Source organism: Tachyglossus aculeatus, chromosome 12 (genome assembly GCF_015852505.1).
Source record: "Tachyglossus aculeatus isolate mTacAcu1 chromosome 12, mTacAcu1.pri, whole genome shotgun sequence".
NCBI lineage: Eukaryota > Metazoa > Chordata > Mammalia > Monotremata > Tachyglossidae > Tachyglossus > Tachyglossus aculeatus.
The window spans coordinates 21,140,208-21,167,943 of NC_052077.1; the positions used below are offsets into that span (position 1 = coordinate 21,140,208).

General features: G+C 40.6%; 1 protein-coding gene across 2 annotated transcripts in view; it reads right to left on the reverse strand.

Moving 5' to 3' along the window:
• The window catches only part of LRBA (LPS responsive beige-like anchor protein), a 634,690-nt gene that overhangs the window by 36,077 nt on the left and 570,877 nt on the right, over positions 1-27,736 (reverse strand). For both annotated transcript variants that reach the window (XM_038755081.1, XM_038755080.1), the window contains 4 exons: positions 19,723-19,812; positions 14,803-14,995; positions 11,109-11,171; positions 3,810-3,965 (listed from right to left, as the gene is read on the reverse strand). In XM_038755081.1, coding sequence (XP_038611009.1) covers positions 3,810-3,965; positions 11,109-11,171; positions 14,803-14,995; positions 19,723-19,812 — 502 coding nt within the window. The remainder of the gene's footprint in view (positions 1-3,809; positions 3,966-11,108; positions 11,172-14,802; positions 14,996-19,722; positions 19,813-27,736) is intronic.

Consider the following 27,736-nt stretch of genomic DNA (forward strand, 5'->3'; position numbering starts at 1 on the left):
TCTGGTTTGGCAGATTTGAATTTGTATCACTTCTCTCTTGGATTTAAGCCACACATCATGTGGCCCTCTACAGGCACTGGCCCTTTCCAAATATGGAAATCAGCCTCTCCTTTTGTTGTGCCCAACAGCCAATTTTCAAGAAAAATCAGCAGTTGTACATTAAGCAACCACTGTATGTGATATCAGAAGATATTCACGAAGCACGTACACCAAAGTAACAGTCTTTTTTCATATGGGGCAAAAAAGTGATTAGTAAAGTGGCATGCCTTAAATTTGAGATGGACTAGATGGACTTCTGCCACTACTATGAGGTTTTCCCGGCAAACTAAGGAATATTAATGTATCATTAAACCATTAAAATAAAACCACACATAAACTCATGTTCTAAAGTATGTTCCTTAATATAACCAGAACCAAGCAATACAATTGCTTAAATGGGGAAGTACAAATAAAGGCTTGTAACTGTCAAAGAGCTGTTCACACAGCACACACATGCAAAGAGTCAAAAAATATTTGAAATTGAGTACTGAAACAAAGTATTCTTTTAAGCATTTTCACATAATATTTTATTAAGGTCTAATTTTAACGGGAGTTCATGAAGACAAGCCTCTAAAGCAATTTAATTCTTTTAAGGCAGTTTTAATTTTGATAATGCTATCAAAATCAAAATTATAACTGTCTAAAGACAGTTATAATTTCCCAAATGCTTTCTTCTATACTTTTTCTGGCTAAGGTAGCCCGACCCACTTTGGTTTTTGTTACAGGGTTGAGGGTCATTCTTTTTAAATAAATCTGGGCATATAAATGCCTACTGCTTCTTTTGCTAAATTATTTTCTGATAATCTCATAAGAGTTCCTCAATCTCTTTTTGGTTTCCTTTAATACTAGTCTACCTCTCCACACACTAATATCAAATACTACCACATGCACTAGGATATCCCTTTTTTGACAGAACAAATTTTCTAGTTAATGTTTTATTTGACAGCTGTGCTACAAATAAAAAAATTCAGGCTTAGGTCCCTGCACTACTGAATCTAAAAGGCTGTCTGAAAATAATTCCCACTGCTGGGGAAAGGGTTTATTGTTGCTTCTGCTGCACTAGCTGTGCCCAGAAAACATGATTTACGTTAAAAGAATTTCCTGTTACAAAAAAAACCCTGAAATCTAATAAGAGAAAGGCTCTTTTTTTGCTTAAGTGCTAAAATATAATTGAATTCAACACTTGTGATAGCTTTGCTATTACACATTACTGATCACATGACCTTTTTTCCCTTTTTGGTCTGCCACAGTTGGGGAAAATATTCAACTACAAAATTCTTATTTTTTTTTAATCAAAAAAGAGAGCACAATCTTGAAGAAATTACTTAGAATGAAATTAGCACCACAGTTTGTTTGTACATAGGATATTAACAAATCATACAGAGGAAGAAAAGAGGGGGGCTTTTCCCCCCAGATTTTCTAGCAAAAGTTAATGTTTTGTTTTAAATCTTTCATTCTATGGGCAAGATCAGGTCTGTCAAAATAAAGTTAAATATAGTCGGTCTTTATGCATGGACTCCAAAATTCGTACATAAGAACACTTATAGCAGTGCTGGCTTTTTTCTCCCCCAAAACAGGGACAGAAAAATGGGGAGCCAATATTATACATAATTTATCATTATATTAATATATTATATATATATATATATACATACAAGGAAAACAAATTAAATTTCAACATGAGGAAACAAACTAGTGACAAGGTAGGCTACACCTATAGCACATTACGCTAGATTTACTTTTTAAATATCAACACATAATACTTTAATTTCTTTCTAAAGCAAACAAAACATAAACATCCCACCCAATAATCTCAAACCCAAAGTTTATGAAGTGACAGATTTGTTAAGAGAAAAATCTGGCAAATGGACAAACAGTTTGCAAATAAAAAGATGGACATTTATTTTTATTGAACACGTTTACATTTCTTAATCTATAAACAAGCCCTACTTGTTTACTCTCCATTTGCAATTAATTTTCTTCTGAATTATTAAATCCCAGGCTGGGAAATATATAGACTAGAATTGTATTTAGTACTTAAAAAACTTTATGTATTTCAAAGTGATATAATTTTAAATTGTCTTTCCTCCATATTGCTTGTCTACAGAACAAATGTTACAGCTAAAATGTAAAGAAAGTAATTGGTAAAAACCAAGGTCAAGCAACTTGGCCAAGAATGCTTGGGGAATGAAAAGAAGGTTAAAATTTGAACTCAAGGTTCCTGGATCTAGGAAATTATATTAAGGGATTGTTTTACAATAAGTGATCAATGCAGAATACATTTCAAGGGGAGACAATAATGCAAGAGCTTTAATCCCATTGTTTCATTAACCTTAAGACTATTAGAGTTAGCTCAGTAGAAAACAAAACTGTGCACTTTGTTAAAGACTGTGTTTAGGGAATAAATGCTAAATAAATTCAACAGAGAGCTTTGTTGTTTTTGTTATTATTTTGGAATACCTCCCATTTCAAATTTCCATTGAATGAGGCAACTTCCAATAGCCATATTCGATCTTTAGAAATATGGAAATCACTTCAACCATATAGGTTATATTTAATAGCTTAATGATTAAGGTATTGCCTCTTCCATGAAATATTTTAATCAGTCGTTCTTACCTGGAGACAATGCAGATTTTACATCACTAAAGGTTCTGAATTGTTGGTCTTTAACACATAAACAAAGATGTTGGACTCAATGTATAAAGGTAAAACCACTAAAAAAATCATTTTGCTAATCTGCAAAGCTCTTCAAAAATCCAATATATGAGCTCTCTTGTGGTAATTCAGAGTGGAGTTTTAAGTGTAAACCTCAGCTGCATGAAAATGAATATATGGACCTAGTACTCTTATATCTTAACAAGAGAGCCTGTCGCATAAAAACAGGAGTCAGCTGCTTTTCTTCCCAATGGTGTAGTTTTCAGCAGGATTCTATGCAGAATTGGGTGTAGGAAAGAACTCTCCCAAGAGATATATTTAATGAGTCCCAATAGAGGGCAAAAAGACTCCTTATACTTACAGTAATCCAAAAGTGTGGGAAACGACATGCTTGGTTATAAATGGGGTGTGTGTGTGCGTGCACATATAAACACACAGTAGAGAATGTATTTACACAAGCCCCTATGGCTTACCCATTTACCACAGCGACCCTAACCTCATAAACTCAAGTGATTGTTCACGTTGTTCCTTTCTCACAAAATGTCCTTAGTGGAAAAATATAATAATGGTAATAATAATAACTGTGCCATTTATTAAGTGCTTACAATGTGTCAGGCACTGTACTAAGCGCTGGGGTAGATACAAGATGATCTGGTTGGACAGAGCCTGCACCACGTGGGGCTCACAGCCTAAGTGGTAGGAAAAACCAAAACCGAATCCCCATTTTACAGATGAGGAAACTAAAGCCCAGAGAAGTGAAGTGATTTGCTGAAGGTCACACAGCAGGCAGAACCGGGATTACAACCCAGGTCCTCTGACTCCCAAGCCTGTGAAGCTAGGTCCGGCTGCTTCACAAATATCCCTTTAAAAAGTTAAAACCTGAAGTTGCATAGTACTGCTGATTCTCTGGAGTAGAGGTGGTTGGAGAGTGGACGGGAGGAGAAAGAAGAGAGGGAGTGGAGGGAGGAACAAAAAGGGGGAGAGAAAAGGATCTTTTCCCTTTCATTTTACACCGTTTGCAAATCCCAAATAGTTCACGCTAGTGAAGATATGCTAAACGCTCCAGCTCTCCAAATACCACATGGATAGTTCAACCGAAGAAAATGTACATTTACCTGTGTCTGTAGAATAGACCCGAAAACTCTTGTCCCAGAAGCCACAGACGAGAATGAACCGATTGTCAGACGTGATGACGAAGCACTGGGAATGGACCTGAATACTTTGGTCCAAGAGGTCGGTAATTTGCCTCCTGTGCATACCTGTATTGTTGGCTGTGACAAGGGAAAACAAGGGAAAAAGATGAAGACCCATACTCAAGGAAATCCTGAATTTATCTGACCAATCCTTTTACACAAATTCCGAGATAAGAATATTTATTCTTTTGAATTCAATGCATTCTAAATTTTAAAAAAAGATTTCAATTGTTGTCGGATATAAGCAGTCAAATTAAATATCCTGGCAAAACAAAAATGTTTTTACCTAGGGAAACTTTAACAGAACAAATGTAAAATAGCACAGAAATCATAGGCATGCCTTTCAGCTCTTGGGCAGAACCAAACTAGATTACAATCTCAAGCCTTGATCACAGATAGGTTGCATTTCTGACAATCTCATTACAACTATTGTCAAGAGAATGGATTCATGTTGTGACAATCTATTACCTTCAACATTTTGTCACAAAGAAGATATTTAAATGTCATAGAGTCTGAAATATCATAATATCTTGTACTCCTTTGCCTTTAACAGATCTTTAATTTGAATAGATGTACTTCCCCATGTATCTGTTTACACCAGCACTACCATGTAAGGTGAGAGTTCAATGACTATTTATTAAAGAAACATGTACTGAAAAAGTCAAAACCCAGAATGCTGCCATTTTTCTATACATTATACATTCTATACATTTTCTATACAAGCAACCAAACACATCAGTCTAGTAGTGTGTTTCTGAGTTCCCCTGAACCCCTGAGATGGGACACGTCACCCACAAGACATGAGGCTAAAAAGAGTGACTTACAGGCAAATAGAAAAGACCACTATCCTCCAGAAATGCATTATTAAAGGTGCCATTACCCAATAATGGAAATTGCACACAATTAGCTTCCCTGGTCTCATGAGGACATAGTGAAGCAAGCTCACTGGTTTTCAGAATTGGAAAAACTGCCTCATGATCATTCTAGGAACTGCCTTAACATTTGAAAATTAAAGTGATACAAATGGATTGAACTTTTTAAATGGTTAAATATGAGTATTGGCCTTTCTCATTTAGCCCTGCTTCTTTTGTTGGCAGATACTCTCGGTAAGTATTACTAGTCACACCATCAAAACACTCTTGATACTCATAAAATTCTCAACTACTCTATGAATGAAAAGGAAAAACTATCCTGGAGAATTTCAAACACTTTCCCAACCATCAGAAAGTCCTACATAAAGGTCTAGTCATGGGGAAAATTAAGTGAAAAAGAAATCCTCAGCTCACTGTTTTAAGCTTTTGGGGGTGAATTATTCAGAAGTGAATACTCCCAATGCTGCCTGTAGAGGATTACTTGAGTTTGAAGCCAGGTTGGGACAGGTCTCTTCACAATCCCCCAGCACCCCCACTGTTTAGGGCTACTGTTTGGGTGATCCCCAACGGAGTGGCACATTCATGTAAATGGGTCTAAAATTCCAAGTATTCACTGGAGGAGCTGGATTTTGAATGTTAGGAACTTGGGTCTCAGCTCAGCCCAAACTGGGACTACAGCAATTGAAAGGGGTGGGAAAAATCCCGAATGTATGGGGCTCGAATTACCAGTACCATCTCCGTTGCACAGGAAGCCCTAGAAACAAACGTGGCTGCTTTTCAGGTTGGAGAATTGCAAATAGTAGGGTTCCAAATGGATCCGTGCCAGGAGCATTTTTGTTTAACATTTATTCACCAATGATCTGGAAAGGGCAGTACCTGCACAAGTTTCCAGGTGACACTAAGCTCCTCCAAGGGCAAAAGCCATGCAGATTGGGGGGGTGTGTGCGTGTGGAGGGGAGATGAAATAAACTGCAGGAGGATCTCATAAAGGTGACTGAGTGGGCAGAAAAGTGACAGATGAGCCTCAATGTGAGCAAATGCAAGGTAATACATCTAGAGAAAAATAATCCAGAGTACAACTACACGATGTTGAGCTGTGAGTTATCAGTCACGACTTGGGAAGAGAGTCATCCCTGACAGTTCCTTCAGATCATCAGTCCAATGTACAGCAGCAACTACGAAGGTCAACAAAATGCTGGGTATTATCAGGAAGGAAACAGGAAACAAAATGCAGTGTTTTGCCACAAATTAAAGTCACAGTGTGTCTGCACCTAGAATTTTGCCCTCAACTCTGTCACTGTAGCTAAGAGGCATATTAGATTTTTGTGACTATATAACACCAAATTGCATTCTTTTCTTCAACATTTTGTGCAGTTTTGGTCACCAAATCTTAGTGAGGACAGGTTAGAGCTGGAAAAGTCATGGCTAAGGAAAACCAAGAAGATTAAATATCCCCATTTAAGTAGGAGCATTCACAAGAGAATACAACAAAAATATAATGAATCTTCATTCTGGAAAGTTGAACGCAGAGAGACTCTAAATGCTTGAAGTTTACAAAACCATGAAAAGTGTGAATGCAATGAAAGCAAAATTACGGATCTGTTCACCAAATCCCATGAGGGGGACACCAACTGAAGCTTGAAAGTAGTAGATTTGAGAAACACTTAACAAGCAGGGGTAAGCATATGACATTTTTGACTACAAGAATCAATCATCAAAGGTATTTAGTGAACACTTACTGTGTGAAGAGCACTGTACTAAGTAATCCTCATCTTCCCACCCAAGCACTACCTTCCCCCTGTCTTTCCCATAACTGTAGACAACACCACTATCCTCCCTGTCTCACTAGTCCACCTGGTATTATCCTCGATTCATGTCTCTGACTCATGTGGGTTGAGTTAATTCAATCTGCCACCATATTCTGTCTGTTCTACCTTCACGACATCGCTAAAATCAGCCCTTTCCTCTCCATCCAAACTGCTACCATATTGATCCGAATACTTATATGTCTCACCTTAACTACTGCATTATCTCACCTCCTAACTGACTTCCTTGACTCCCATCTCTCCTCCACTACAGTCCATACTTCACTCGGCTGCCTGGATCATTTTCTAAAAAAAGTTCAGTTCATAAGTCCCCCATAAGCCCCACAGAGGGGACATCTATAGCAATGATAGAAGAGGGAAGAATTGGGATTTTTAGGAATTATCTTAATGTCTGGGGAGACAGTATTACTTTGAAAGAAATGGACACCTAAAGATGGGAATCTGATAATCTACAGAGAAAAAGTGGGATCATCATCAATGGTATTTATTGAGCACTTACTGCATGCCTGCAGAATATGCTATGCGCTTGGGAGAGTATAAAGCAACAGACTTGCTAGGCACGTTCCCTGTCCCAGATGCTACCGTTATGTGATGCTGTCCTATACAAATCTGTTGCTTTATGAGAAAATGAGTTATGAAAACAAGGCATGGGGTAGTTCCTACATTTGGAATTTCAGAAGTATCATTCTGCTTGGAAATTTTTTTAAAAAGTTATACTTCAGTTGATTTCTATCCATTGTTCCTTTGTGTCAAGAACCATATCATTGTGGATTAACTCTTGAACAATCTGTCGTTCTTTAAAGTCCTTGGGGGAGTACGATATGAATCGATAGACATGATCCCTGTCCTCAAGGAGCTCATAGTCTAATGGGGGAGACAGAAATTACAGGTAAGGAAAGCAACGGAGTATAAGGATAGGTACTCAAGTGCTGTGGGGGTGAGGTAAGTAGCTAAGTGCTTGGGCGTTGAGACTAAGTTCATAGGTGAGGCAGGAAAGGAAAACAAGTAAGGAGGATGAGAGCTTCCTAGGGGAGATATGATTTCAGTAGGGCTCTGAAGATGGACAGAGTGCTGGTCTCTCCGATATGTAAGGGGAGGGAATTACGGGAATGAGGAAGGGATGGCCAATGGCTGAGTTAAGTGTGAGGGACAGTGAGAAGATTGGTATTAGAGAAGTGGAGGGTGTGGGCTGGGTTGTAGTGGGAGAGGAGTAAGGTTAAATATTGGAGAAAAGAGCTGACTGAGTGCCTGGAAGTTGATGGTGAGGAGTTTCTGCTTGATGTGAGGAGTTTAGTGCCCCACAACACATAGATGGGTGATTTATTGTTTGTGAGACAGTTCTAACTTCTTAATGGGTCTCAATCAATCATATTTATTGAGTGCTTACTATGTGCATTGCACTGAGTTGAATGCTTGGGGGAGTACAAAACAACAATTAATCAATCAATCGTATTTATTGAGCGCTTACTGTGTGCAGAGCACTGTACTAAGCACTTGGGAAGTACAAGTTGGCAACATATAGAGAGAGTCCCTACCCAACAGTGGGCTCACAGTCTAAGAGGGGGAGACAGAGAACAAAACCAAACATACTAACAAAATAAAACAACAGAGTTGGTAGACATGATCCCTGCCCACGATGAGTTTACAATCCAAAGGGGGGAGATAGACTTCAAAATAAATTAAATATAAATTTAAAATGACGCCTGAGGGTGGGGCAATTATCAAGAGCTTAAGGGGTGCAGATCCAATTGATCCAGATCAAGCAGCACGGTAGCAGTTTTGATAATAATGATGGCATTTGTTAAGTGCCTACTATGTGCAAGGCACTGTTCTAAGCACTGGGAAGGATACAAGGTGATCTGATTGTCCCACGTGGGGCTCACAGTCTTAATCCCCATTTGACAGATGAGGTAACTGAGGCACAGAGAAGTTAAGTGATTTGCCCAAAGTCACACGGCTGACAAGTGGTGAAGTCTGGATTAGAACCCATGACCTCTGACTCCCAAGCCTCGGCTTTTTCCACTGAGCCAGAAGGGGAATATTCTGGAGATGTTGTGAAGGTAGATCCAACTGGATTTGATGACAGAACAAATACGTGGGTTAAATGAGAGAAATGAGTTGAGGACAATGTCAAGGTTATGGGCTTGCGAGACGGGGAGGACAGATGGGAAAGTTGGGGGGTTTGAGGAGAGAGGGATGATGTTGGAAAGATGAGGAATTCTATTTTGGCCGTGTTAAGGTTGCAGTGTAAGTGGGGCATTAAAATAGAGATGTCCTGAATGCAGGAGTAAATGTGAGATTGCAGAGGAGTAGCTGGCTGGAGAGGTAAACTTGGGAATCAACTGCAGAGATGGTAGTTGAAACACTGGGTACGACTGAGTTCTCACTTCAAACTAACATTAATTAATAAAATGCTCACACATATATAAGAATTTGTGAGCCCACTGTTGGGTAGGGACTGTCTCTATATGTTGTCAACTTGTACTTCCCAAGTGCTTAGTACTGTGCTCTGCACACAGTAAGCGCTCAATAAATACGATTGAATGAATGAATGAATGAATTTGTATAAAAATAATATATTTTATGGCATTTGTTAAGTGCTTATTACGTGCCAGGCACTGTACTAAGCACGGGCACAGATACAAGTTACTAAGGTTGGACACAGTCCATGTTCCACATGGGGCCCACATTCTTAATGTCCATATTACAGATGAGGTAACTGAGGCATAGAGAAGTTAAGTGACTTTCCCAAGGTGACACAGCATAAGGGTGGCAGAACCGAAATTAGAACCCAGGTCTTCTGACCCCCAGGCTACATCTCTGTTGTTTCTCCCACAATTCCGTTATCTGTTTCAACAATCCACTTTGCATTGTCTAGTTCAGAGACTACAACAGAATACAATCGACCAGTCACAAATGTCACCTACAATCTTCAAAGCTGGCTGAAAATCAAGGCTTTGTTGTGTTTATATGTGCTTGGACATACCTGAATATAGGCTACTTTTTAAATGAGCATTTTTACAAGGCACAGCAGATCATTGAAGGTTTGGTAAAATTTTAGCACACAATTCAGAGACTCCTCTGGAATCATAGCAGTTTTTTATGCAGCTGAGTGCTGCTGATGATTGCCTGAACTATTGAAAATTAATGAATTAACTGGCTTTAACCAAAGCAAAGCAGTCATTCTGGTCCATCATAATAATTCACCTGTGAATGGCACCCCTGCAATCACAGGCTGCAAGACTTATTTGATAGGAAAAAAGCCAAACAAAACAAAAAGGTGAGGCCCAAACACTGAAGACCTAGCATTTGCATTGAAGGCTTGAGAAACACCACATTTTATTTAGAAACTCTAGCTCCTAAAGAAAGCATTTTATAACAGGTCTCCCAAACTTAACAAAACCTTTTTTTTCCATTTTGAGAAGAACTAGAGTAGAAGGCAAGGAGAGGAAAACCCAGTTTTGCCCACCCAATGCTTTCTGATGACAAGACACCGTATTTCAAGTTTCAATTTCAGGTTAGTGTCCTAAAATACTCTAAACTTCGGCAAAATGGTGTGCAAAATGCAAGCATTCACATTGGCTGAGTCTTCACGAGCAAATCACTTGGATAATTTACAACCAAAAGATGTATAAAATCTGCATGATTCAAGTGGCGGTTCGCCTTTTTTTCTTGAAAAAACGAGGTGAGCCCTGACTGTATTTTAGACCTCATTTATCCACATTATTTGCTAGTGCAGACCCACTCTGAAGCACACCAAAACCCCAAGAGCACCGCGGTAACAGAGGCACCTCATCAAGGATCTATTCTGGATCTCCATTTCTTCAAAACTTGTGAAGCTCTTCTTAGGCTCCTCCCTGTCCTTTGTTTTTAAAAGCACCAATCGAGCCTCGCCTGGAGATCCACTGGGTTGCAGCGCCCCGGGAAAATGAATACACATATCGCAACACTAGTGTTGGCTGGGCAATATATTTCAACTTTGAAACTGCTTTGCAATTGCACATTAATCCCCTCAGTCTGAACAGCGGGTCTACGAAGAAAGGATTGATCTCCTTTAATGATTCAACCCTGGCACCACAGTTTTATTTTTCACGACGCAGGGCTGCTAAGAACCCCACTGTTATTATGAAAATTTTCCCCAGCAAAGGAGCTCCATCACATTACCAGTGTGCCAATTCATCATAACGTGCCTCGCTCCTGCTCATCAACAAGTCTGAGTGATGAAAAGATCCAATATTATCCTGACAGTACTTCATGCGCATTCTCAATCACACATTATTACAGCATCCATATTAATTTTCAGTGACACGCGTCCTAGGCCTGTTCAAATTAGGCAAACCAACGAGGGGGAGTTGATGAAATACCAGCATAGCCACAGCTCATTGCATTCCAATTTGCATGCAAATGGTTTATCAGGAAAATTCCATTCCCAGCAACCAGCAAGTGAAAAACAACCGTAATCTACACTTCAGGGCCACCATACAGAGCTTAATGAATCGCAAAGAGAGAAGAAAGTGACAGACCTATGAGAGGATCGATTTCCACTGGCAGCTGGTATGGCTGGTCCTGTACAGCACCTTGATGAGCTGGAATTCACAAAAGATGAAAAAAAAAAATCGGCATTATTTCTCATGCGTTAAGCCACGTACAATTGCTTAAGTCAAACCTTATGTGCAATTGTTCCCAACCTTCCACGTCTTCTATTTTTCTCTCATTTAAAGAGCAAAAAAATTCCAGGTGCTTTCATGGACAGCTTATTAAACATTTATTTTAGATTAGTGCTGTTCTGAACGTGTGCCATCACCAGTGGCTCCAGTCCTGAGCCATAAGCTATAGCAGATGCTTGACTGGCAACCTCTGATGCTGCAACAAAACAAAATTAAGTGGTAAAGAGCACCGAAAACAAAATGTGACAACCATCTGCTGACTGTAGCAAATACTATTTTTTCTCTACTTCTTAAAAAGGCCGCTTTGAATGCTGTCACACAAAGGACCTGCAAAAATGTCAATTTTTGATGGAGAAAGGGAAATCTCTAAGTCAGGGAACATTTAATGTTTCATCCATCACTTAAAATCAATCAATTGCAAGTCTAAAGACGACTACAGAAACCATTTTGCAGATAAATGTTTTTGCTAAATACACTTGGCTGAAATGTTTACCTAAAGATGGTTGGCATTGAAAAGGGGAACTTTTATTTACATTTCATCTTTGCCTTAGCTTCAATTAAAAAAATTCTTGTAATTCAAGCAAAGGACTGGTAAAAACAATAAAGCCTGGTTTCTCAAAATTACCCTGAAAACAAAAGCATGCCAATTGTGTAATCTGAATGAGATTCTGAAAAACCTTTTATTGTGAAATGTGACAATAATGTGGGAAGCAATTTGTACTCTCCCTTTCTTGGGACTGGAAGGAGATCGATGGGGAAATTTCCCGAGGCTTGGCAACACTAAATAGTTTTAAACTCTCCGTTTCTCCAGCTGCAAAATGGGGACAATGCCACTTACATCTGATGCGTATTTCTCTAAGGCGTAATGAGAATTGATCAGTATTTGTATGATGCTTATTGAAAAGTGCATTGTAGACACTAAAAACTATAACAAATCAACCAACCGGGTGCAGTATGAATGGCAATTTGACCAGCTATGGGGGCTGCACAATCAATTAATCAATTTACTATGTGCCAAGCACTGTGGGGGATACAAGGTAATCAGGTTGTCCCACATGGGGCTCACAGTCAATCCCCACTTAACAGATGAGGAAGCTGAGGCACAGAGAAGTGATTTCCCCAAGTCACACAGCCCACAAGTGGCAGAGGTGGGGTCAGAACCCACGACCTCTGACTCGCAAGCCTGGGCTCTTGCCACCGAGCCAGGCTGCTTCTAGAGGAGGGCAGGGAATGATGACTTCACAAAAAGGATGACCAAACTGGCCCACATATTCTAGTTTGGGGCTCTTAACACTTTTAGTTACACTATATTGTACTGGTGTACCTACACCAGTTTGTGATTCTGAAGCACGCTCATCCAAACACACAGGTCTTAAACTTGCTCTGTGTGTCTCATCAGTCCAGAGGCAGGAGCAGGGATCCAAGTCCCCTGTTTCCACCAGTCTGTGACAGGATGGAGAAGGTGTCCCCAGATCACTCAAGTCATTGGTGAGCCTGGGCATCGTCATCATCAATCACATTTATTGAGTGCTTAATGTGTGCAGAGCACTGTACTAAGTGCTTGGGAAGCATAAGTTGGCAACATATAGAGACAGTCCCTACCCAACAGTGGGCTCACAGTCTAAAAGGGGGAGACAGAGAACAAAACCAAACATACTAACAAAATAAAATAAATAGAATAGATATGTACAAGTAAAATAAATAGAGTATTAAATATGTACAAACATATATACAGGTGCTGTGGGGAAGGGAAGGAGGTAAGATGGGGGGGATGGAGAGGGGGACGAGGGGGAGAGGGCATGAAACCCGTTGGAAAGCACTGCCTCCTTGAAGCTCACCACCAATAGAGGAGGGCAGGGAATGATGACTTCATAAAAGGCATCACCAAACTGGCCCACATATTCTAGTTTGGGGTTCTTACACTTTTAGTTACAGCTAGAGGTGAAAAAAATGTCAAAACTAGAGGCTCAGTTTCTAGACTGCTAATTCCCTTTCATCCTTTAATAATTGTTTAAGGCTATCTTGCATTTGATGCTATTGCATATGTATGTTTTATTCTACAGGCAGGACAAAAAAGCAAGGTTAAATATAGTTCCAGCGTTCCAAACTGAACTGGCACTAGCAAAACCCACAATCTGACATTTTCATTTAGGGGATGTAACCACAGAGTCTCTGTTTCCTAATTAACGGGAAATGAGCTAATCCATCTCAACTTACAAGGATATGTGTATGATTGAGTTTTTGGTACAAAGTACGTTCTGGAAACATTCTGAACATGAACAATTCTTTGCCAGTTTTTTGGGGGGGTTCATTTCAAAAATATATTTATCTATCTATATATAATTCAACAATACATTCTTAAATGTGGGCACTGTGTTGAAAGATACATAAAGCAAGGCTTAATTATCAGTTCTTTGGGGGTTTTTTTTAGATATTGACTCCTTCCCCATTAATTCCAAAGCCACACTCACCAGTCAGGAATCAAAGGCATCTGTACCTTATAACCACATGAGCCACTACCTACAGCATTGCTTTTGCTTGCAGCTAACTAAACATGTTCTTCGACAATGGAGAGGCTTTGGGGCCCCTCTTCATTGAACAGGGTTCTAAGCAGTTCAGAAGACAGGTTGCACAATTTCTAGGAACTTTTAAAAACATCTTTAAAACAACTGAAAGATACCACTTGAAGAGATGCAATGGTCTACACCAAGGTGAAAAGAGTCCTCTTCTGAATTCGCTTTTCAGCATTTCCTCAGAAGTTACAATGATCATCCTGCACTTAATACACCAGAGGTGTGCAGGACAATAAAGTGCTTTAGGTGCGGGGAGGGGAGGGGTGCAGGGAAAATAGGGAGAAAGAGAAAACCACTATCCTGGACATCTAAATGTCAAATGGTGATGACTTGTGTTAAAAGCCAAAAATGAACTGCTCAAGGGGACCATTCAGCTAACTATGAACATGAAGCAAGTAGTGGTTAGAGGGTAAGTAGTCTGGAAGAAGGACCTTTTCTTTTGAACTGAGTGGGGCACAGGATTGATAGGGGGAGAGAGGGCAAATAAACAGTCGATCACAGAAAGAAAGACTCTCCTAGGAGGCTCTCAGGCAAACCCTACAAGTGAGCCCAGTTCTGCATCCAGAAAAAGTGCTGTTGCACTAAATCCTGTTTCTCTGCCACTGGACACTTGACAATGGTCATAATTATGTAGACTCTACAGGATGAGCATTCGCCACTTATCTTTGACACAGAATCTCCATTTTGTTGCGTCACAGTTTAGGCAATCAATATTTTGTTTCCTCATACATGGAGTACACCAGGTGCAGGTGAGATATTTGGGGGTTAGAAAATACTTGAATTTTAGAGCTCAGATGGGCTTCTCCGAGTTTTACACTACCGTGCAAAGTGATAAGCACTCACCGACTAAAGATTCAGACTAACGCCTTCAAAATTGCAACTGAATACATTTCTTTTAAAGGGCGTGCTAAAATTTCCCATTAAGACTTGGCTGAGCTGGTTACCACACTTCATGATGTTGATACTTCTTTACTCACCGGGAAGGTTATGCCACTTGTTCACGGCAAATAGCCTGTTAGCAGTGACTGTGATCACGGCAGGAGTTGCCAGACCGGGCTGGGTGTTGGCTGCTACATGAGTGACAGGCGAGTTGGATGGGAACTTGAGGACCATGATAACGTCCTGCTGAGCTTGGTCTGTGAACATCAATGGACTCTGCAGGAGGAGATACTGTTGAGTGGGCATGACAAGAACCCAAATACATGGGAAAGAAAAAACGAACAGGGAACAAGAAAGAGAAAAGGGACAGGAAAAGAAGAGGAAGAACAGATTAAAAACAAGCAGAGCCCCAAAAGCAGCCACCAATGAAAGCATCGGAGAGGCTATTGGAAACTGCAACTTGACGTATTTGCTCATCTGCATTTCTCAGTGGCTGGAATAACAGATATTAATAAGGACCCTTCATCCATTAAATGGATTAGGCTGGAAACTCCACGGGGCTAGAGAAGCTCACATACTTAAGAGAATACTACAGATTTCACCAACGGTTTCCAATTGCCCATCATTTGCCAAACTAATTATCTTTTGGCGCTACAGAAGCAGCACTCCAAAGAAAATGTCAGAAAAGGCAACAGCCATAAAAGCAAGCCAAAGAAATTCCCAGACGCTATCAAAAGTTCAGTTCAGTAGACGTGAAGATTTTGACAAACTAAAAGAAAATTAGAGTAAGCATATTCGCATACCGATAGATTGAATGCGTGCATATTTGCACTATTCAGAATAACTTATGAGTGTAATACACACTTAATTATAAACATGTTTCAAAGCAAAGCATAATTAAATGTACTTGTAAAGCCAATATATTTATATAGTGTACACAGTCATAAACAGCACCCTATTATGATGCAAATGCATTTTATTCCTTGAAGCATCCAGCTAGAAGTTGAAAGGAAACACCTAGTTGCAACTCTCAGCCTCCAGTAGTTAAAAGCCTTCCAGTTTTTTGGGTTTTTTTTAACAATTCCTTTCTTTCTGGTAATGCACCTGTGAGAAGCTGCAATTGGCAACTGAGTACTGGCTGTTCTCATGGAAATCCTCAAAGTAAATTCTGATGACTTGCCAAAGCTTTGGAAAATCCCTGTAACTTCAGCACACAGTGCTACAGCTAACAAACCAGCCAGATTTATTAGCTTGACTGTGATGGTGTGCCACAGTACTTAGGAGCTGTAAGGCTAAAATATAATCCACTGAAAGTACAATGCCAGCCGCTCTCTTCTACCATGCCATCTTCTAACAACTAATTTGAATCCCTCAAAATTGAAACACTCTGATAACTGCTTCTGGCTTCCCTCCTACTACAATATTTCAAGACCTATAGGTACACATAAATGTGTAAATGAACACATTTAATATATATTTATACAGAGTGCTAATAAAAAAAATTAAACGCATTTGCATTTTTATTATCAGTCCTTTTAAAAAAGTTATTAAGAGTACTTAGAAAAACATATTGGACTAAGAATTCCTATTTGCACTCTTTGCATAAAGGTGTAAATAAAGGCAACTAATAAGCTAGCCAGACACCCTTCTGAGCAAGTGGCTAAAAGCCAATCAATATTATGAGTTAATCCTCCCTGGATGCTCATTCAATTAAAGGTGTCAGTAATGCCTCATCTGATGTGGCCTCAATTAAATCCAGCTATCTGATGGTGTGAAAACACAGGGGGATACAGCAACAGCAGCAAAACCAGACAAATAGGCAGCTTCGTGTGCCTGCTAATTACTACACCTGGTGTATATTATGGCTTATGCACTTAACACAGCACGAAGTGGCTTTAATTTTTGCTGGATTCTCACAGAGGGAGAAAAAAGCTCATTTGAACTTTAGGTGAATAATACTTCGAGGAAGCAAATGTTTTTGAGATTTTTTTTCTTAAATGGTTCCACCATTTGCGTTTAGAATTTTGAAAAGGCTCAAATTTAAAGAAAAGCAAAACAAAACAAAAGCACTAAATAGTTTTATGTGTTTTGTTACAAAACCGAACTGATCCTAAATCTAAAAAACTCGGCGGAATGTGCCGTAACTTGGGGATGTTTTGAAACATGAATGAATTTAGTTATGAAGCACTGCACTTTACACTCAATCACCTGCTTCCATAGTATTTCTTAGGATCATGCTGCACTATTATGGGAACATTCTAACAAGCATGTTGCTTTTCTTATTAGAAAGAAGGGGTTGGTGACATTTTTGCAATCCTGATCCTGCCGTAAATAGAAGTAAAGTTCAAAAATCACAAGATCCTATTGTTTGTCGATTTAAGAATACTCAGCTACTGAACTGCAAGATAAATGCATAGTTGGGTAGAGTCATCGAGATGCTCGCTGCTACGGTAGACAAGTTACTCTTAATTGCAAGAGGCTGGCATTCCAAGGGCCTCCTTTATCCCATCTCCAGCTGCCATGTCCTTATTGACCCCAGAGGAGCCCCTGGAAGTGGGCATTTCTGACCAGATCCATAGTAAAAAAGCAGAGAGGGGACTGAGATGAACTAGAGACATGAGGCACTAATGAGAACTCCAAAATCCCGAGCCTTTCATTCATTCATTCAATCGTATTTATTGAGTGCTTACTGTATGCAAAGCACTGTATTAAGCGCTTGGAAAGTACAATTCAGCAACAAAGAGAGAAAATCCCTGTGCACAACGGGCTTCTTTGTATATATGTATATATGTCTGTACATATTTATTACTCTATTTATTTATTTTACTTGTACATATCTATTCCATTTATTTTATTTTGTTAGTATGTTTGGTTTTGTTCTTTGTCTCCCCCTTTTAGACTGTGAGCCCACTGTTGGGTAGGGACTGTCTCTATATGTTGCCATCTTGTACTTCCCTAGCGCTTAGTACAGTGCTCTGCACACAGTAAGCACTCAATAAATACGATTGATTGATTGATTTGAGCCTTTTGAGCAAGTAGAGAAGCAGCATAGCCTAATGCAAAGATCACAGGTCCGGGAGTCAGAGGACCTGGGTTCTAACCCGCTTGTCTGCTATGTGATCTTGGGCAAGTTGCTTAACTTCTCTGTGACTCAGTTATGTCATCTGCAAAATGGGGATTAAGACTGTGAGCCCTTTGTGGGACAGAGATTGCATCCAACCTGATTAGCTTGTGTCTGCTCCAGCACTCAGTACAGTGCCTCGCACATAGTAAGCGCTTGACAAATATCACAAGAAAAAAACAATACTAAACTTAAAAAAAATAGGAAGAAATGGCCCTGGGAGAATTACCTAGGGAGTCTGGCTTCTAGCCTACATTTCTAGTTCCTTCCTTATTTTTGAATTTAGGTATCTGCAGGCAAAACATGCCTGTGGCATTGGTGGCCACCGTTCACTCTCCATAACAAACGGCCAGAGTTCAGAAGATATGAAAATGTGGATATAGAGAGGTGTAGCCAATAGCTGCTGAATTTCTTCTATTCTCTCTCTTGTGGCCTTAGATTACACAGTACAGCACTGCAGAAGTTTCTTTGACAACACACATGACAACAAACTGCAAAAAGTTGAGAAAAATGGAAGAGATTGCCTGGACTAGGGATTGTCTCTGTCTGTTGCCAAATTGTACTTTCCAAGTGCTCAGTATAGTGCTCTGCACACAGTAAGCACTCAATAAATATGATTGAATGAATGAATGGAGTAGTCACATAAACAAATGAAAAGAAGAAATAACTAGAAAACCCTTTAACACTATGTGAGTTTTTCTCATCAAGCCTCAACACCTGAAGTAATGAAATGAAAAGTTTGAATCCTCCGTTTAGGCAAAGTCTATAACAAATCATTGAAATAATTCTCTCCCTCTAGACTGTCAGCTTGTTGCGGCCAGGGGCTGTTTCTACCAGCCCTATTGTATTGCAGTCTCCCAAGTGCTTAGTACAGTGTTCTGCACATAGTAAGTGCTCAACAATAACTGCGATATTTGTTAAGCACTTACTGTGTGCCAGACATTCTAAGTGCTGGGGTGTATAGGAGCAAATCGGGTTGGACACAGTCCCTATCCCACATGGGACTCACAGTCTCACCTGCCATTTTACAAATGAAGTAACTGAGAAATGGAGAAGTGAAGTGACTTGCCCCGGGTCACATAGCAGACAAGTGGCAGAGCAGGAATCAGAACCCTCAACCTTCTGATTCCTAGGTCCGTACTCAATAAATACCACTGATGGTGATTCCAAGGTAAAATGCACTTTTGTGAAGGTCCCTGATGGTCCTGAAAGATGACCACAATGACAAGCACATGAATGAAAATCCAAACTACTTGAGTGGGAAGACAGAGAAGCATTCCACTAAGCTCTGTGGATCCTCGTCATTATGGAACAGAAACTCTGAAGTCAAACCCATTACTGACGTGACCTCTCAGGGAGCTGAAACAAAGCCATTTTAGGTGAGCGCCTTACTGTGTGGCACACCGTCTCTCAGGAAATAGAGAAGCAACATGGTCTCACGGAAAAAACATGGGCCTAGGAGTTAGAGGACCTGGGTTATAATCCTAGCTCTGCTTGGATCTAGCTTGCTGTGCGATTTGGGGCAAGTCACTTCACTTATTTAGCATCAGTTTCCTCAACTGTAAAATGGGGATTAAATACTTGTTCTCCCTCCTATTTAGACTGTGAGCCCCATGCGGAACAGGGACCATGGCCAACCTAATTCTAGCTACACTGTGAGCCCACTGTTGGGTAGGGACTGTCTCTATATGTTGCCAATTTGTACTTCCCAAGCGCTTAGTACAGTTCTCTGCACACAGTAAGTGCTCAATAAATATGACTGATTGACTGACTGATTGATAATTAACTTGTACCTACCCCAGAGCATAGGACAGTGTTTGACACATAATATGCGCTTAAAAAATACCATTAAAATTGATCATTAAAAAAGGTGAAGAGAATGAAGGGCAGCACTTACCACCTGCATGGCAGAACTTCTTGGAGGATGTGGCTCTATGAGTAGTTGGGAAGGCGTCTGTCCAAAACTTCGGATTTGAGCTTCCACAGCCTGGAAATGGCACGGGCAAGTTTGCATGTTAAGAGGTGCTAATTACAGGCAAAAGAACCATAACTGTCACCTGAAAATGTCATTCCACACTTCTGGCTTGTTTCATGTTGAAAATCAACCCCGTGTGTTCACAGTGGGGCTAAGTGCTTGGCACTGGTACTGAGGATGAGGTCATCTTTTGGTACTGTGGATGCTATTTCCATGAGAAACCCTACAAAGCCCCATCTTGTTCAGTGATATTAAACAGAAACCAGCTATTACAATCAGAGACTCTCCTTTCTGGCTTTGTGTCTGCTTTCTTGCCCTGGATTTTCCTGCTTGCGTCACCCTCAGTGAACAAAAGCTAATCTTTTACAGGTACAAAGAAAGCCTACTTCACCTTTTGTTCAAGAACCTGGACCTCATTTCACCTCAATCAGTGAGAAAGGGAGGGAGGCGATTTAGAATCTGGGATATGGCTTGGGCCTACATCACATTTACAGAAAGGGAACATAAAGAATTTGAATAAGGGGATTAGAAAGAATTTTGGTAGCTGCCTTTGAACATAAAACCTAAACATCCTAGACCAAAACTAGATAAGCGCAATTAATCACAAGTTCTTTCATCAAACAGGCAAACCACAAGAAATGGGTCTGATGGAGAGCAGTCTTATGATGCTGGTGAAGATAAAGATGTTTCTTACCACACATGGCATCCAATCACAGAGACTGTGGGGCCAAGACTCTGAACAAAGTCCTAGGATGAAAGTCCTAGTGATTTGCCCAAATATCTTCCAGTCACGTTTCTGCTGGCTCAGAAGGTGAAGGAAGGCAGCCTTGTAGGAATCCAGCAGAGTCTGCAAGTTTCCCTTATAGAACACTTACACCCACTCTTTAACTTCCCTATCATCATTAGCCACTCACTATCAGATGGCTCTTCCCCCTCTGCCTTCAAACACATCTCCCCTGCTCACTGGACCACCCAGCTATTGCCCCATCTCCCGCCTGACTAGTGGTTTTCTTCCTTTCCTCCAACTCAGCTCTGTCAATCAATCAATCAATCGTATTTATTGAGCGTTTACTGTGTGCAGACCACTGTACTAAGCGCTTGAGAAGTACAAGTTGGCAACATATAGAGACAGTCCCTACCCAACAGTGGGCTCACAGTCTAGAATGGGCTCACTGTCACTGGTCTGCTGAGTGATCTTGGGCAACTCACTTAACACCTCTGTGCCTACGTTCCCTCTTTGTAAAATGGGGAAAAATGCCTATTCTCTCTCCCCTTTAGACTGACTGTGAGCTCTATATGGGACAGGGAGCGGTCTGCATACAGTAAGTGCTCAATAAATATGATTGAATGAATGAATGAATTGTGCCTGACCTGATTACCTTCTATCTACCCAGGCATTTAATACAATTCTGGCACATAATAAGCACTTAAATACCACAATTATTATTATATTACTAATCCAATCTTGTTCTTTTTAATATGGTTTTCTAATAATATTAATAATAATGATAATAATGGCATTTGTTACGTGCTTACTATGTGCGAAGCACTGTTCTAAGCGTTAGTGAGGATGCAAGGCTCACAGTCTTAATCCTCATTTTACAGATGAGGTAACTGAGGCCCAGAGAAGTGAAGTGACTTGCCCAAAGTCACACAGCTGACAAGCGGTGGAGCCAGGACTAGAACCCATGACCTCTGACCCCCAAGCCCGTACTCTTTTCACTCCACTGAGAATGTGCTAGCCAAATCTAATTGACTCTATTCTGTTCTAATCCTTCTCCACCACGCAGGTGTCTTTAACACTGGGGGACCACTGAAAGCACTAAAATGGGTTTTTCTGAAACTTCTCTTCCAGTTCTCCTTCTACTTCCTTAGTCTCTTTCTTGTTCATCCTCTGCTTCCCACCGTCTGATTGCGAGTCCCCCTCTAAGTGTCGGTCCTGGGCTTTGGAGTCCGAGGTCAGGCGTTCAAATCTGTGTCCAACCTAATTATCTTGCATCTACCGTAGCACTTAGTACAGTGCTTGGTGTATCGTGGGCTCTTAACAAGTACCATAAAAAAAGAAATAATAGAAGCAAAATAATATTTAGCACTTTGAGTGAATATAGAAGGTATGGGGTTTATATTGAGGTTCTAGCACAAGCTGGTGTTTAATAACAATAATTATAGTAATAATAGTGATATCTGAGTGCTTATGTCCCAAATAGTGTGCTAAGCACTGGGATAGAGACAATAAGTGTAAAATATCTGTAAAATGGGGATGAAGACTGTGCGTCGCCCGTGGGACAACCTGATCACTGTGTAACCTCCCCAGTGCATAGAACAGTGCTTTGCACACAGTAAGCGCTTAACAAATGCTATCATTATTATTATTATTACTACATCTTTGTGGATGACTCCCAAATCTATTTCGCTAGCTTTGATCTCTCTCCTTCCCTGAAGTGTTGAGTTTCCTTCTGAATTCTTCTGGATGTGCCAATAGCGTCTCCAGCTCAGTATGCCCAAAACCGAACTCCTTATCTTCCAACCCAACTCTTCTCCTCTACCTGTCTTTGCCACTGTGGACACCACCACCTACCCTTCCCATCTATCACACTTATAACCTTGATATGATCCTTGTCTCCTCCCTTCTTTCCACCCCTCCTTTAGAGAAGCAGCATGGCCTAAGCCTGGGAGTCAAAATGACCCGAGTTCTAATCTTGGCTCTGTCACTTGTCTGCTGTGTGACCTTGGGCAAGTCATTTCACTTCTCTGTGCCCCAGTTTCCTCATCTGTAAAATGGGGATTCATATTGTGTGCTTCATGTGGGACACTGGACTTTATCCAACCTGATTAACTTGTGTCTCCCCTTGCGCTTAGTACAGTGCTTGGCACATAGTAAGTGCTTAACAATTTTTTTTAAAACAAGATTGAGTCTGTTACCAAATCCTGTTGCTGCTTCTTCTGCAGCATTTTCAGAACTGGTCCATTCCTCTCCTCTTCACTCCTTCAAAAGCCCCAGTGAAGGCCCATTACTCTGCATTAGGGACACAGTCCGTTCTCTTCCTTCTACTTGCCAGCTTACAGCATTAATACATGCTAAATTCATATCAAGATAACGAATTAATTGAGGCCTGATCTTGTCTCTCCCACCTCTGACCCCTTGCTTACACCTTTTTTCATGGGATGTCCCACCCCTTCTGTTTCTATCCACCACTTCATATGTGCTAGACCACAGCTTTGAAGCCCTATGGTAAATCTCCCAGGAGTCTTTCCCTGATGAATGTTTCTTATATACATGGTCATATCTTCCCAACTACCACCTCCACATTTTTATGCCTCTTCTGCATTAGCATTCACAACTCTCCATAGCCTTTCCTTTCAAATTGAGGTACATACACCACTGTTTGACTACTCACCTATCCGCATACCCATTCTTCCATTCTCTTCTTCCTCCTTTGAAATATTTTTTGTCTTCTAACTCTACTGAACTCTTGTAAACACTTAGTACAATGGTCTACAAACAGTAGTCACTCCAAGAACACTACTGATTAAATAGAGCACCAAAATAGGAATCAACAAACTTGGATTTTGTTCCAACACTGGCACTGACTTTTCACTTAACAAGGACGCCCCGCAACCAAGCAGTAACGGTATTGATCAAGTGCTCACTGGATGCAATACACTGAACTAAGTTCATGGGAAGAACAAAACTGAGAAGTGACATGTTCCTTGTAGTTAATACCCTACTAAGAAGGATGAACTCATGCCCACACACCACAAAAAAACCTCCAAAATCCAAAGGAGAACGGAACATTTATTTTCACCAGGTTATCTCAGAATATAAACTTCAGTAAAGGCAAGCATTACCAGTCAGATATACTTTGAGAGAGGCCTAGCTAACTGTAAAATTTCCTCTTATGTATATGAAAAAGACTACCAAATCCCTTACAAAGATACTGAGACAAACAATGAGATAATGTCTGTAAAACATTTTGAGCATCTATGAGAAAAGCACAAAGTAAATACTAGGTACTGCTATGGTTAATAATTCAAAATGATCATAATAAGCTGCTCCATGTTGCTTGATTCAGATATAAAAATATACCTCCTTAAAGTCCTTCCTTTTAATACAAACATAAAACAGAAGCTATCTGAATTCATCTCAGGGCTATTAATACTTAATAAATGAGTTGACCTCCAAACATAGATAACAATAATAATAATAATAATGGCATTTGTTAAGCGCTTACTATGTGCAAAGCACTGTTCTAAGCACTGGAGAGGTTACAAGGTGATCAGGTTGTCCCATGGGGTGTGGGGGGGTGTCACAGTTTTAATCCCCATTTTACAAATGAGGTAACTGAGGCACAGAGAAGTTAAGTGAGCTGCCCAAAGTCACACAGCTGACAGTTGGTGGAGCCGGGATTTGAACCCATGACCTCTGACTCCAAAGCCCGTGGTCTTTCCACTGGACCACACTCTTTCTCCTGCTTCTCCTCCTTCTTATCTGCCATAAGAAATGTGTAGCCTTACCAAATATAATGGGCTTTAGATATTTTACACTTACTGTCTCTATCCCAGTGCTTAGCACACTATTTGGGACATAAGCTCTCAGATGTCACTATTATTACTATAATTATTGTTATTAAACACCAGCTTGTGCTAGAACCTCAATATAAACCCCATACCTTCTATGTTCACTCAAAGTGCTAAATATTATTTTGCTTCTATTATTTCTTTTTTTATGGTACTTGTTAAGAGCTCACGGTACACCAAGCACTGTACCAAGTGCTACGGTAGATGCAAGATAATTAGGTTGGACACAGTTAGCAGTTAGGATGGGATCCACAGTCTAAGTAGGAGGAACTAGGATTTAATCCCCATTTTACAGATATGGAAACACAGCACAGAAAAATTGAGTTGCTCAAGGTCACGTAGAAGAAAAGTGGCAGAGCCGCAATCAGAACCCAGGCCCTCTGACTACCAGTTAATCAATCGACGGTGTTTATTGAGCGCTTACTATGTGCAGAACTCTATTTGCAAAACACTGTATTAAGCGCTTGGGAGAGTACAATACAACAAAATTAGCAGATACATTCCCTGCCATGACAAGCTTACAGACTATATAATATAAAGAATTTATAATATAAAATTTCAAGATATGTTAAGTGCTGTGGGCTGGGGGGTAGGGTGAATATCAAATGCTCGAAGCTCACAGATCCAAGCGCAGATCCATGCTTTTTCTTTTAGGCTACCCTGTTTCCTCATCTTAGGTAGTTCCAGAGGCTGCTGCCCTCCCCCAAATCTATCTTTTGATCAGAAATTTAAGAGGCTGAATCCACTAACTTTGCTACTCTATCAATCTCTAAACTTCCCTTACCTTACATTCCCACCCTCTCTACACTCAAACTTTCACCTACGCTCTCTCCTGTTCACCTCCCAAAAGTACTTTATTCTCCCCTCCACAGTCAAATCATACCCTTTCCTTATTCAAGATCAGGTTCTCCCCCAAGCCTTTCCTGGCTAACTTGACTGAGCCTCAATAATTGCTACTCCTTAATACTTCTGATCTTCCTAATCCTTAATCCTTCTAAATGTAGACTTACCAATTTACAAAACAAGTGATGATGTTCATATCTCTACGTATTGGGCATACTGCAGCCTCTCAATAAATTATTTTTGATAACAATAAGCTCCTTTTGATAGCCTCCTCAATTGTGATTTAAAGATTTTTCTTAATCAAATAAAGTTTGCATAGAGTGAACATTTCTACTTGGATGTCCCACTGACATCTCAAAATTAACGTGTCCAAAACAGAAGTCATCTTCTCATCCAAACCCTGTCCTCCCCAATCTTTCCCATCAATATAGCCAACATCATTATCCTCCCTTTGTCACAAGCCCATATGTCTTGGCATTATCCTATACACCTCTCATACAACCCACTTTTTCAAAGTCACCAAATCCTGTCGGTTTCAACCTTCACATGGCCAAAATCCTCCCTTGCCTCCCCATCCAAACTGCTTCTGTGCTGATCCAACCACTAATAATATCCTGCCTTGACTACTGCATCAGCCCCCCTCGCTGACCACCCTCTCTCACATCTCTCCCCACTTCAACTTCACTTCACTTCTGGTCAACTTCCCTTGGTTGACCAGATCATTTTTCCAAAAAACGATCAGTCCACATCTCCCTGCTCAAGAAACTTCTGGGATTGCCAGTCCATTTCTGCATCAAGCAGAAAACGGCTTACAATTGGCTTTAAAGCACTCCATCAGCTCAGCCCCCCAACCTTACACCTCGTTGAGTTCTTACTACAACCCAGCCTGTGCAATTCGCTCCTCTAAAACCCACCTACTCACGGTACCTCAATCTTGTCTCTATCTTGCCACCAACCCCTTGCCCCTTCCCTCTAGTCTGGAACTTTCTCCCCCTTCATATCCAACAGACCACCAATCTCCCCACTTTCAAAGCCTTATTAAAATCACATTTCCTCCAAGAGGCCTCCCCTCTCCACCCACTCTCTCTTCCTTCTGCATCACCTATGCACTTGGAGCTGTACCACTGAAGCATTTGCTATTCACCCCACCCTCACCCCCACAGCACTTAGCAATCAATCAACTGTACTTATTGAGTGCTTACTATGTGCAGAGCATTATACTGTATTGCACTCTCTACAAGAGAGACACTTTCCCGGCCCACAAGAAGCTTCTATAATTTATCTTAATGTCTGTTTCCCCCTTCTAAACTGTAACTTCCCTGTAGTCAGGGAATGTTTGGTTTTGTTCTCTGTCTCCCACTTTTAGACTGTGAGCCCGCTGTTGGGTAGGGACTGCTTCTATATGTTGCCAACTTGTACTTCCCAAGCGCTTAGTACAGTGCTCTGCACACAGTAAGCGCTCAATAAATACGATTGATTGATTGATGTGTCTACCAAGTCTGTTGTATTACACTCTCAAGCACTTAGTAATATCCTTTGCACATGGTAAGCACTGAATAAACACCATTGTTGATGTGGAAAAACTATGAAAAAGTGAGCTGGACAATTTTCTCTAAGCATAGTTGCTAAAGGAGTGCAGAAAGTCCCTGGAGAGGCCATTTTGCTATCCTCCCTGCCCTAAGTCTTTCCTCTTACAGTCCCCCTGCACTAAATCCCACTCAAACCTGCCAGAGAAATGGAAGAGGGCACTTCAGGTGTGGAATAACAGTCTGGCAGGCGTCTAGGTATACTATGGCCACACATTTGTGATTTGTGAAGCCATATGGCACATTCTGCTGTTACTACCACAGGGCCAGCAAGGCTTGAAGTCAAAGATCAAGGTCATGTTTCACGTTGCACTGGTCACACTTCACGGTGGAAGAACCTGACCGGTCAGTTCTCTCAATCCTAGAGTAGGGGGAAAGTTTGTGGACCCAGACTCCACCGCATTTTCTCCTTCCTGTTAGCCCCAGAGAGGGAAAAGATTGGGCTCCTGCTCCCTCTGGCCAAACCAAAACCCTTCCCTACTCAAGACCAACTTTTTCTATCAATCCAGGGAACATGGAGAAGTTGTGGGTGGTAAGTATTACAGAAAGTAAGCCAGGCTGAAAAGAATCAGAAGGCTTTGGATAAATCTGTGGATAAGAAAATGAAGACCCTTTTAGACTGTGAGCCCCTTTTAGACTGTGAGCCCACTGTTGGGTAGGGACTGTCTCTATGTGTTGCCAATTTGTACTTCCCAAGCGCTTAGTACAGTGCTCTGCACATAGTAAGTGCTCAATAAATACGATTGATGATGATGATGATGATGATGAAGAGGAATCGGTCTCAGGCAGTTCAACAGCAGCACAGTTTGTGTTAAATGTGGCATTCCTTGGACCTAGTTGAATAGTGGTGGAAGCCACTGCCAAATCTTTCCAATTCTTCCTCCACAATAATTAAGTAGGATGAGCAATATCTGTACAGCTAGGATATT